At 37.6% G+C, this 12562-nt stretch overlaps 2 protein-coding genes across 2 annotated transcripts in view; one reads left to right on the forward strand and one right to left on the reverse strand.

Moving 5' to 3' along the window:
• The window catches only part of ClC-c (chloride channel protein 3), a 55114-nt gene extending 53910 nt beyond the window's left edge, over positions 1-1204 (reverse strand). The window contains 1 exon segment of the mRNA XM_067116943.1: positions 789-1204. The gene's annotated coding sequence lies outside the window, so the exon portion shown is untranslated.
• Positions 1205-6719: 5515 nt separating this feature from the next.
• On the forward strand, positions 6720-11504 carry LOC136846163 (uncharacterized). Its single transcript, XM_067116947.1, has 3 exons — positions 6720-7001; positions 7336-7427; positions 8835-11504. Exons 1-3 carry the CDS (start codon positions 6960-6962, stop codon positions 9304-9306), a joined length of 606 nt encoding a protein of 201 aa, XP_066973048.1. The 5' UTR covers positions 6720-6959; the 3' UTR covers positions 9307-11504.
• Positions 11505-12562: the final 1058 nt, after the last annotated feature.

Below are 12562 nucleotides of genomic sequence, written 5' to 3' on the forward strand. Positions count from 1 at the left end.
CGAAGAATCTCAAATTTTTAGGATAATTGAAAATAAAAACAAGTACATCCATTACACGTGAACAAGAGAGTATCGTACAAGTATCGATATATATATATATATATATATATATATATATATATATATATATATATATATATATATATATATATATATATATATATATATATACAGTAATTAATTTCCTACCACCACGGCAGCAGATGGCATTTCAAAACTCATTCCATTTCTGACAGAAATATTACGTAACGTGAGCCTCGCTGTCATGCAGGGCATATCTAGAAACCGGTCCGGAGCGAGCCTTGCTAACCCCGGTATTTAGAACTCCTGTTCAAACGACAAAAGAAAAAAAAAAAAGGACTGAAGTAGTGGCATTATTCACTTAAACGCAATTCACTGGGGTACGCCACCTTCCCCAGTACCAGCTTCAGGAAAAGAAAATGAAAGAAAAGACGACATTGCCAGTTGACGCTGATAAGATGTTTCGTAGAAACAAACACAGGATGTCACGCCCTTTTTAAAGGTGTTCGGACATACTGAATGAAAACTCGGTCGCTCATGAACACGAGTTCGAAAAGGAACGCAAGCAACTGAAATGGAGCTATGAAAGCAATATATCTTCAGTCTTGGAATGTGAGACAAAGCAAAGTGGTCATATAGCGAAAACACACTAATCTTTCTGCCTTCACTGAACATATGAACAGCCAAATGACACTGGTGTATATCAATCAACCTTTTTTTTATTTTTAAAAAACTATTTCTACGGCAAATACTGCGACAAAACTTACCTACAAACGAAATTCCCGATAGACGCTATCGGTACCGCGTGTACCTCCTAACCCAGCACCTAGATCAAATTCCAGATTAATGCACCGAGACACTTAGTACCGTTTCTGTTTACTGATGGCGACTGAAGCCAGACCATCATGTCAAAACGATACCATATGCCCGGAACATGCTTTCGACCATCTGAAGACAATGAAAGCACAAAAGCACAGTCATCTGCCCTAGGGAATAACAGCACTGTATTCTGTTTTGCTGGTGATTTCTTATGTATTCTTCACGGCACTACGTTGCAAGATGCATCTGGCACGAAGGTAAACACTTGTAAACACTTGAATTTATCACAGTTGCAATAGAACGAACGCAAAATCACAGCACAACGCAGCTAGAACACAGCACTAACGCAAGCGAGCTCGTCTCCAACGCCAGCCACTAAATACCAACCAAAGTTGCCACACACGACACGTGATGTTTCAGCAGGGCTGCTGGGGTCCCTCGGCCGCGCAAACCCCTTCTTCCCCTGGATACCACTGCCCCTGCGATCTCTCCCGTAAACAATATATCCCCTGCTTCCCTTCCCCTCCCCTCCCCCCGCCCCTTGCCTTATATCCCCTTTCACTCCCTCCACTAGTTTGGGTTCCTCTCTCCCCTAATAATCGCTCCTCTGCATTTGCACAACGGCTTTCGCCCGTACTTCTTCATTCTCTCTCTCTCTCTCTCTCTCTCTCTCTCTCTCTCTCTCTCTCTCTCTGTGAGCTGCACTGCTTGCGCGGTTGAACACGTGTGATGGCTTAACAACCTACGAATGCAAGCAGGCCTTGAGCCTTCATGTTTGGTTTCTGGGAAAATTCGTAGCGACAAAGGGATGGGACTGTGAACTTGAATATGGAGGAGAAGCAACTCTCTCAAAATACACTTTTCTGTTGGGTATATTTGAAACAAAATCGAAAAACCTATCTATTCACGCCGGAGTTGAGTCTATTCACCAACTGCATAATTGAGAGGAATTACTCGTCGAGTAATGGCATTTTGCTAAGGACACACTTCCTTCTAGGGCAAACCCAGCGGCAAAAGTATAGCTAAAAAAAAAAAAAGTCATGTACGAATCTCCAAGAAAGCGCGAGGCTGACTAATTTGCAGTTTAAGAGTTATGCAAGAAATTTTTAATTCGATTTGATAAACGTGATTGTTTATTATACAGGCTTATTACTCATTATGTCAAAACAACTGACTTGTGCCGTCACGGGCTCTTGCCTTATGAGCCTCTTAGGGCTACAATAAATCAAATAATAAGTTTTTTGTCCATTCATTTAATAGATGAATTGTCGTTATTATTATTCACTGACTGAAATGGAAGGTGAGACACGTAGGGATACGCTTAGTCTAGATTTTCCATTTTTTTAGACTTAATCTCCTTGCTAGATATTTACGCGTTTTTTCTTGTAATCAAGATCGAATTTTTTATTCGGTTCCTATAGTAAAACACAAAATACATTGATTTTATACATTATATAACAAAGGTGGTTCATCGTTGCAATAGTAAAATTCAATTACTGCACATCTTTTGATGGTTTTTGCGTTTATATTTCAATGTTCACCAACTTCTTTTGCATAGGCATAACCTCATTTAAAGGCAGCAACCTCAGTGGTATGCAAATGTATGAAAGATGTTAAGCGTTTAGAAATATATCTTAAACATGAAATTGCATAATATTAACCAGAATGTAACATTTGTTTCCTATATATGGCCTGTTTGGTCATGCTTTCATCTGTCTGAATACGTCTGCTTTCATTAATTGCTATTTCCATCCGTGATAAACGATTCTCTTGGTTTTGTTTATCTGTTCGTTCTCATTGCGTTTCCTGCACCGTGTTGATACTTCGTCATGCTCCATGAGAATGTGTACATAAGATAGATAATAGTAGCAGTATTAGTAGTAGTGGTAGCAGTAGTACTAGAAAAATAGCGGGCCACCCTCCTAAGACGAAGCAATAAACGATTTCTTCAAATTAAAGAGAGCTGGGTGGTACAACTAATGCACACGGGTCTTCCAGAGCAGACGACTCGACGAGTATAATACATTCCTTCGATTACGACAAATCAAATCGAATCTAGGGTGCTTAGTGGGCGAAAGTGAAAGCATGAAAATGTATTTAGGGCAAACCACCTTCCGTTGTAGGTCGGACATGCATCCTACATAGTCTGCTGGTGGGTGGAGTCCGAATGTCCACACTAGGCCTAACCTTTTTCTCACATTGTGACGGTTGTTACCAGGTTCCATGTTGGCATAAGGCAGTTCAGTCTAAACCAAAAACCAGTCTTCATTTGTTTAAGGACCGCAGCAACGTCCTCGTTCGATGTATGTGGAAATAAGTTCAATATATTCAGTGAGAACTGATTCCCGTTAAACTGCATTATCGGCACTTCCTTCTGATATCCTGTAACAGCTCTTACAAAAATCCGGATAATCCTAATCATTACTGTGGTGCTTTGATATCCTGTTTTTGTCAGTTGTTATTCCAACTTTGGTCTGAAGTTGTCTTGTCTGTATCGTCTTTGTCAACACAGACGCGAAGGAAGTTTCTTATCACAATATTGTCACTTATCCTGCAGGCTGCTTGGGTCACCTATGGCTCGATACCAAGTTCCCATAATTATTGCAGTTTCAGTGTTGATGTTTTGGATGAAATTTTAGTCCCATTATTATTATTATTATTATTATTATTATTATTATTATTATTATTATTATTATTATTATACGCAACGTGAACATCTTACAGAACAAGAAACTAGGATATAAACTTGTGAAAAAAACTAGACCAAAGACGACAATACGAGATTAGAAAAAATACAGTAGAGATGAGAAGAAAGATAATAGAATATGTATAAAACAAAACAGATATGTAATGAAAGTAAACCTCTGAAATACGTATTTAACTCAGGGCAAAGTTACGACCTTTATAATGGTATGGAAGTTTACACTCAATTATAATAGGTCTTGCGCACAGACACAAGAATGAAGGTTCACATATAGAAAACGTACCACTGGCAGAAAACGTGTTACTTACAAACTCACTTGAGCAGTTAATGTAACCGTCTTAATTAGGGCCTGATGAGACGTATAATATGTTTGCCTCTGATAGATTGCTTCATATTTATTCTGCTCTCTCTCTCTCTCTCTCTCTCTCTCTCTCTCTCTCTCTCTCTCTCGTCGTTCACGCTAGAACATTCTATTGTGTGGAATTTTGATTCGCATGTTAATGTCGTTTAGAATCGCTCTTCATGAATGCCCGCACATTTTGGATAATAATAATAATAATAATAATAATAATAATAATAATAATAATAATAATAATAATAATAATAATAATAATATAATGGCTGATACGGAACTCTAACGTAGAAATCTTCACAAGAAGGTTAATTTCAACTCGTATACATTACCAAAAACATGAAATTCTTGAGAATTCTCAAACAGCACAAAGAAAATGTCGTAACATTGGCTTTACAACCACAGATCAACGTAATGTACAAACAATAATAACAAAAATATTTAAAATTAAAAAAGTCAAGATAAAGTTTGTAAAAGTCGAACCGTTGAATAACATTTTTTTTGGAATATATTATATTTCTTATGGGTCTTATACATGCTCATATCGATTATTATTAATTATTTGTTTTATTTTTCTCCGATATTATTTTTATTATTATAATTTTTATTATTATTTTATTATTATTGGGAAAATCTCACTCCATGTTCATAAAAAGTGCGTTATATTATATTTATATATATATATATAGATATATATATTACATATATATATATATATAACCGTTTATATATATATATATATATATATATATATATATATATATATATATATATATATATATATATATATATATATATATAGTATATGTATATATAAATATTCATATCAGTATATATTATATTATTATTTTATATATATAATATATACAGTTACATATATATATATATATATATATATATATATATATATATATATATATATATATATATATATATATATATATATATGTATGTGTATACTGTATATATATATATATATATATATATATATGTGTGTGTGTGTGTGTGTGTGCGTGTGAACGTAAAACGTGAAGAGCTACAAGTTACCCCAACAAATTCACACCGCCAGAAGTCGCGTTCTAACAGCTCTTCCTCTCGATAACGTGACTGTTATCATGTTTGTCTCCCCAGCAGATAACAGCCACAGATAACCAGTCGTACTTCTTCTAGAATATCGCGGGAACTAGACTATCTCGCTTTCTCCGGGAATAGACATCAAATTGAAAATATGGTCGTATAGCTGAAATTGTTCGTTGCGTATATGGTGGCTTGTGCCTCGATAATTGCATGCAAGAGCGCACACATATATATATATATATATATATATATATATATATATATATATATATATGTGTGTGTGTGTGTGTGTGTGTATATATATATATGTATATATACATACATATAGATATATATATTATACATATATATGTATATGTAGGTCTATGTATAATATATATATAAATATATTTAATACATGTATAATATATATACATATATATATATATATATATATATATATATATATATATATATATATATATATAATATATGAATGACAGGTCCTTACGGTCCTTGGCATATTATCCTCAATGTCTGGGACCTCGAAATAGTCGGCGGGAAGGAATCTGAAAATATTCTTTCATTTTGATTACCAAAACTGCAGCCCTCCAGCCTGCGTAGTTTTTATTTTATTTGAGGTAAAACTTACCATAATCGTTCCTCTGGCAACGATATACGACAGGCCACCACCGACCCGTGGTTACCTTTCACGGGCCGCGGCTCATACAGCATTATACCGAGACCGCCGAAAGGTAGATCTATTTTTGGTGGCCTTGATTATACGCTGAACACGGGCTCGGTGATGGCCTGTCCTATATCGTTGCCAGAGGCACGATTACGTGTACAGCGTATAATCAAGGCCACCGAAAATAGATCTACCTTTCGGTGGTCTCGGTATAATGCTGTATGAGCCAGCGGCCCGTGAAAGGTAACCACGGCTCGGTGGTGGCCTGTCCTACATCGTTGTTGCCAGAGGCACGATTTTGCTAAGTTTAACCTTAAATAAAATAAAAACTACTGAAGCTAGAGGGCTGCAATTTGGAATGTTTGATGATTTGGGGGGTGGATGATCAACATGCCAATTTGCAGCCCTCTAGCCTCAGTAGTTTTTAAGATCCGAGGGCGGACAGAAAAAATGCGGACGGACATACAAAACCGGCACAATAGTTTTCTTTTACAGAAAACTCATATCCGAATAATTAATCAACAATAAAAACAGGGTTTTCATGATCCCAGTGAATTAAGGTTTATTGACAGGATAATCCCTTCAATTCTTATCGCCAGAGATTTCACAGCAGTGATGCTCTTGATCTAGGTATACCTAGACCGTGGTTATACTCGGCCACAGATGTAATGTTACTTCAGAAAATTAAAAACTGGGTGTCAATCCTGACCGGTTTCGGCATTATTGCTATTTAGGAAGGACTAATACGTGGTGGTAGAAATTCACGATATACTGCTCATGTATCCTTAGAAAATGGTTTAAAAGTAAAGCCGAGACTGGTCAGGATTCACAGTAAGTTTTTCACTTGCCTGTAGTAAAGTGGGATACATATTTATCTGTATATCTATCTATCTATCTGTAAATATATACACGTATATATACATATGTATACCTACATGCATATGTTTGACACACACACTTATATATAGGCTACTATGTGTGTGTGTTCTGAATCTCATAACGAAATTGTTTTGGAAAGCGTTGCAACACTACTACAGTAGATATTAAGGCCCATAATCGCATTCTCCTGTGTGTTTCAGATAATCATTTTTATTCAAGGCAGTTTCATCCGCTCCTCTGCAACAATAACAATCCAAGGCGGATGTTTGTTTAGCTTGAAGTAGGCGTGACCGGATGAGGATGATGGCTTCTTCTTCTTCTTCTTCTTCCGTAAAACGTGAAATACGTCTGGAATCTGAATCTAGGTCTAGGCTCAGTGATGGCTCGTAGGACCTATTAGGAAGACGTCTTGGGATGGTGTTCCTGCCTTGAGTTCCGCCATGAATTCAAAACTGAAATCCAAGTTCTCGATTCTTCTCTTGGTAAGTAAGCAACTTCTTTTTCATATCACTTGCTATGAGTCTACAGTAACATAAGATCTAAGTTCAGGAAATGTTAATGGAGCCTTTCAAATATACCCTAACGTTCAGTGACCGTTAGTACTGCTCTCTTCTTCTTCATCATTTTGTCGAATTATATTGGGGGCTAGGTCCATCTTTGTTTGGAGCCTTTCAAATATCAACTTTATTATATGTTAGTACTATCTTCTTCTTTTTTTTTTTAATTATACGAAGAGCTAGGCCTATTTTATAATCAGTTAGCAGTGTTCTTTGTTATTAAAATATGATGACTAACATTCACTCGTTATTATTGCAGGTGTTTTTTCCCTGGTGCCGAGGAATAGGTTTGCCAGCTCCTCTTCCCCAGAATCTGCAGCCACCGGACAGAACATCACTTCCTTTGGAAAGGCGGGTTAATTCCTCTTATTTTCATTGTTTTTCCTTGGACAAATTCCGTTAATTCTGTTCATCACCTAAGAAGACGCTCGTTACTACCTAAAGATTTTAAAATCAATTGTCAGAATGAATAAAGGTTTCTGTGAGATATGAGATTTTAATTTTATAGATTTGGCGTTTTCAATCCAAGGACTTTACAGTCAACAGCATACTCGCGGTGTCTTAATACACAGAGCACGTTTTATTGAACAAGTCATGGTACACATATAAAAACAATTTGCATATATGTACACACTATTCTTATAAAGAATAGGAAAGTCAGTAAGAATAAGCAAAGGGTATATGTGGGTGAGGGGCTGAGTTTGTTCGTCTTCTTTTTCTTGCGCGCGCAGCAGACTCGAATTTACATTTGAAATTAATTCTGCCCACGGATCGCTCGGGACAGGGACTTTTTTTTAGCCGTGACTTCATTGCTTCTTTTCCACAGTTGCAGTTTAGTTTTATTATTATTATTATGTACTACTGTTAGTCTTAATGGTATACATCATTCCATTTAAGCAAATTCGTAACACCAATAAGTCCTCGGATTGCATGTTTCATTATCAGGATTTTTCGCTTCTCTACCAAACGTTGTAACTCTTGCCCTGCTTCTTTCGGGGTAAATTCCCAGAATCTCATTAGCATTTATTTTCTAAGCCAGATCGGGCCATTACGATTTCGCTGCATTGGTGTCTACATTAGATAATAAAACTTGGTAATGACTAAGCTAAGCAATGAGGCACTGTTGTAATGACTAGCTAAGCTAAGCAATCAGGCACCGGTTGTTAGAGAGAGAGAGAATTACTAAACCTTAATTTAAGGCCTTTGATCTAATTTCGGGCAAAAATATTCAGATTTGTCAACACAGGGAACTTGCGAAAAACCTTACCTTGTTATTCCTGATAATGATAAACTGCTTTCCCTTTGTGTTTTCTTCATGCGTGTGACTCACCAGTTTTTTGGGGCGTGCCTTCGGCCCCCTAGCTGCAACCCCTTTCGTTCCTTTTACTGTACCTTCTTTTATATTCTCCTTCCATCTTACTTTCCACCTTCTCCTAACAATTGATTCATATTGCAACTGCTTTGAGGTTTTTTCCTCTTGTTACACCTTTCAGACCTTTTACTGTCAATTTCACTTTCAGCTCTGAGTGACCCCATAGGTCCCAGTGCTAGTCCAACTGCTTTGAGGTTTTCCTCTTGTTACACCTTTCAGACCTTTTACTGTCAATTTCACTTTCAGCTCTGAGTGACCACATATATAGGTCCCAGTGCTTGGCCTATGACCTAAACTCTATATTCAATTCAAGTCAATCAATCCAATTATAAGGTGAGGAATATCCATATGCATGGCAATAATGGACTTACCTTTTATTCTTGCAGGGTGTTCGCAGAGGACCAGGACTCTTTTGTAAGTGAGGAAGATTTTAGCCGAGAGGGGCGGGGTTATGAGACTGATCTTCTTCTGCCACTGGAGGAGGAAGAAGGATATTGGGCGGGAAATGAAAACCTGCGGAGTCAGCCTATGCCAAAAGGTGAGGAAGGTGGTGGTGTGCCAGAGGAGCTGAGGAGCGGGATAAACTGTCAAGGCGGAAATGACCAGGTCAGCCATATTGACTGTCTCACCCTCCTCGCCCTCCAGGCTACTCGCCGGCGAAGAAATGGATCGGACGAACTCTCATCGCGAACTGACGATGCAAACGTCATGCCTGGTGTTAAAGATGTTCAAGAAAGAGGCTTTAAATGGGGTTTCGGGAGCAAGAAATCTAGAAAAGGGAAGAAGAAAAGGCCCGGAACTGTAATTCGACGCGCCAAAAGTGGAAGAAAAGGAATCGGAAAGGAAACAAGGTTGTGAGAAGGAAACCATCTTCTTCTTTCCAGAATAGACGTGCGGCTGCCCAGAAGAAAAGGAATCGGGGGCAAAAAAAGGCTGAGAAGGAGGAGGAGGAGAAGAAGGATGGAGAAACTAACAGTGAAATCTCAGGAGATGACCAAGAACTTGCGAGCAACCCAAGAGATAACTGGAAGAAATGGGACCAAGAAGCACTGGATTCTGGACAAGCAGATGATATGCCTGGAATCCAAGACGACCAGGGAGAGTTTTTGCAAGACGAAAGAAACGACGGAGAAGACACAGAAAGTTTACGAACAGACAATGACAATCCAAGAGATAGCTGGGATTATGATGAAAGTAGTTCTGGAAATGTGGGCGAGTCATTTAACACTGAAGACAGCCCGGCAAATGTCCAGGGAAATGGCGAAGTAAATAATGAAGTGCCGGCAACTGTCTCGGCAACTGCGAGCAATCCGAGAGACGACTGGAAAAAATGGGACAGGGGAGCAAAGGATTCTGGAAAAACTGGTGAGAAACCAGAGTTTCAAGGCGACCAGAAGGGTGCGTGGAAAAAATGGGACAATGAACGGGAAACTGATGGCAATATACAAAAGCCTCCAGATTCCCAGTCATCTGTAAGAGACGGCTGGAAAAAATGGGTTCACTGAAAAGTATTCCTGGAAGTATAACTGAGACTTCTGATCATCAGGATGATCGAAGAGGTTCTTGGGAGAAACAGGATTGAAAAGAAAGAATAGATTATGTTTTAGCAGAGTATCCAGGAGTTAAAAATGATCTACAATGCAATGAGAAAGAGAATGATGACAGTAGATGTTAAAAATGTCCATGCAGTCCCAGTAGTTCAACTCAATCTGATTTATTTCTGGATCAAGCGGAATTGCGGCTAAATTTGATTAGTTTACCAGTACGAATCTAATAACATTTCTCTTTTGTCATTATCTTTGCAAATCACTGCTTAACAGGATAATCGTGAATTAAGGATTTGAATATCTTAAGACACTAAAAGGGTTAGGCATTCCCTAGATCAGGTTAACACCCGGCCCACTGATTTGATGAACTCCTGTTGACATATGGGTTTTCTGGTGTATTTCCACAGTTTTTGATGGTTTTGTAATGATTTTATTTTCCTCTGCTGGAAATCTATTGACATACTTTGTTGAATCTTTGGCTTGTGGGAAGGGGAGTAGCAAAACACGACAAGAGGTGGTTTGCCAACGAAATAAAAAAAAAAACATAATAATTCCAAAGAAAAACACTCGAAATGAAAATTGTTTCTTTGGCAAAAGCACCGTCGTGTTTACCTAGACAAAAACACTGTCATCATTGTCATGTGTACTTAGATATATTAATTTCCTTGGCAAAAACACTGCCGTGTGTACTTAGTCATGTTCATTTCTTTGGCAAAAACACTGTCACCATTGTCATGTGTACTTAGATATATTCATTTCTTTGGTAAAAACACTGTCGTGTGTACTTAGACATGTCCATTTTATTTGGCGAAAACACTCGTGTGTACTTAGACATATTTATTTCTTTGGCAAAAACACTGTCATCACTCTCATGTGTACTTAGATATATTCATTTCTTTGGCAAAAACACTGTCGTGTGTACTTGGTATGTTCATTTCTTTGGCAAAAACACTGTCATCATTGTCATGTGTACTTAGATATATTAATTTCTTTGGCAAAAATACTGCGGGGTATACTTAGACGTCCATTTTATTTGGCAAAAACACTCGTGTGTATTTAGACAGATTTATTTCTTTGGCAAAAACACTGTCATCATTGTCATGTGTACTTAGATATATTCATTTCTTTGGCAAAAACACTGCCGTGTGTACTTAGACACTAATTTCTTTGGCAAAAACACTGCCGTGTGTACTTAGCCATATTAATTTCTTTGGCAAAACACTTTCGTGTTAACTTAGACATTTTATCAATGTCTAAAGAGAGAATACAAGATAGCAGATGCTAGCTGACGAATCCAGAAAATCTATCAGTAAATTTTTGTACCAACTATATTGTAAGAGTAAACTTGAGGATTATTTTTATTACATTTCCCCCAGTCTTTAGAGTCCATAATAAAATCAGATTATGTAAAAAAAAGAACTATTTGCATTAATATTTCTTTGTGTTTGCAACATATCTCTCTAGTGTATGCAGTAACGAAATGAAAATAAAGATTAGATGAGAAACCAACGAGTGAAGTTATTTACGACCCATCATAGTGTTGCTCAAGGTCTAGAGAATATTCTCTAGACCTTGGTGTTGCTGAGACTGGTAACTTCTCGCAGAAAATCCGCACCTGGAACCTACATCACATCTTACAAGAAGACTGGTTAGACAGACACTGGGTCACAGTCAGGGCTGAGAAGCCAACACTTATAGGAACTGTAAACCAAGCCAAAGAACCAAATTGAGCTGTTCCGTTGGGCCTTTGAAACTGGTGGGTCTTTGTCCAGCCCTGTGTGAGCTGATAATCAGCTCAGCAGTCTGGTAAAGGCCTCCACTAACGTCCAGTTATACCTGCACAGTCGGCCTGTGTGCAGGCAAAACTGAATCCACTAACGTTCAGTTTTGCCTGCACAGGCTTAATTGTGCAGGTATAACTGAACGTTAGTGTGTTCAGTTTTGCCTGCACAGGCCGACTGTGCTGGCATAACTGAGCGGTAATGGCGGCCTTAAGACAATTTTATAATAATGTTCAGTACCTGTCATCCAAAACTTTTCACCCAACTGACGCATGTTCTAGAGATTTAAACAAGACAGTTGGAGGACAGCAGATTCAGGTGTGGTTTTCTCATTAATCATCGAAATGTATGAGTGGTGGTCCTTCCTCTCAAACTCGACACATTTCATTTTGTCCTTTTCTCAAATAGTATTTTCCCAAATGAGTAAAAGTCATGGGAACACGGTACCTGTTCCGAAAGACTGCGTAGTGCTGACTGCAGTAATTAAAGGTCAGCATCCATAATTCCAACGCTTCCTAAGGTTTCTGGGAAGTTAACCTTTAAGTCCTTACACAGGCTAACTGCAATGGAACTTACTTTCTGACTGTCAGCGTGTTTGTAAGAAGCAAATGATTTATACATTCTATAAAACTGACATGATACTATTATCAGTTAGACATTCAAACTTATTTTAGTGTGTATACACACACACACGCATCTATATATATATATATATATATATATATATATATATATATATATATATATATATATATATTGAAGGATATATATAAATGTATAATATAT

Source organism: Macrobrachium rosenbergii, chromosome 14 (assembly GCF_040412425.1).
Source record: "Macrobrachium rosenbergii isolate ZJJX-2024 chromosome 14, ASM4041242v1, whole genome shotgun sequence".
NCBI classification, from domain to species: domain Eukaryota; kingdom Metazoa; phylum Arthropoda; class Malacostraca; order Decapoda; family Palaemonidae; genus Macrobrachium; species Macrobrachium rosenbergii.

What these genes read in the sequence shown, in the direction of transcription:
- LOC136846163 (XM_067116947.1), top strand. Translation starts at nt 6,960, where the DNA reads ATGAATTCAAAACTGAAATCCAAGTTCTCGATTCTTCTCTTG. An exon ending in AGTTCTCGATTCTTCTCTTG is followed by an intron (nt 7,002 to 7,335) that starts GTAAGTAAGCAA and finishes TTATTATTGCAG; the next exon opens with GTGTTTTTTCCCTGGTGCCG. An exon ending in ACATCACTTCCTTTGGAAAG is followed by an intron (nt 7,428 to 8,834) that starts GCGGGTTAATTC and finishes TTATTCTTGCAG; the next exon opens with GGTGTTCGCAGAGGACCAGG.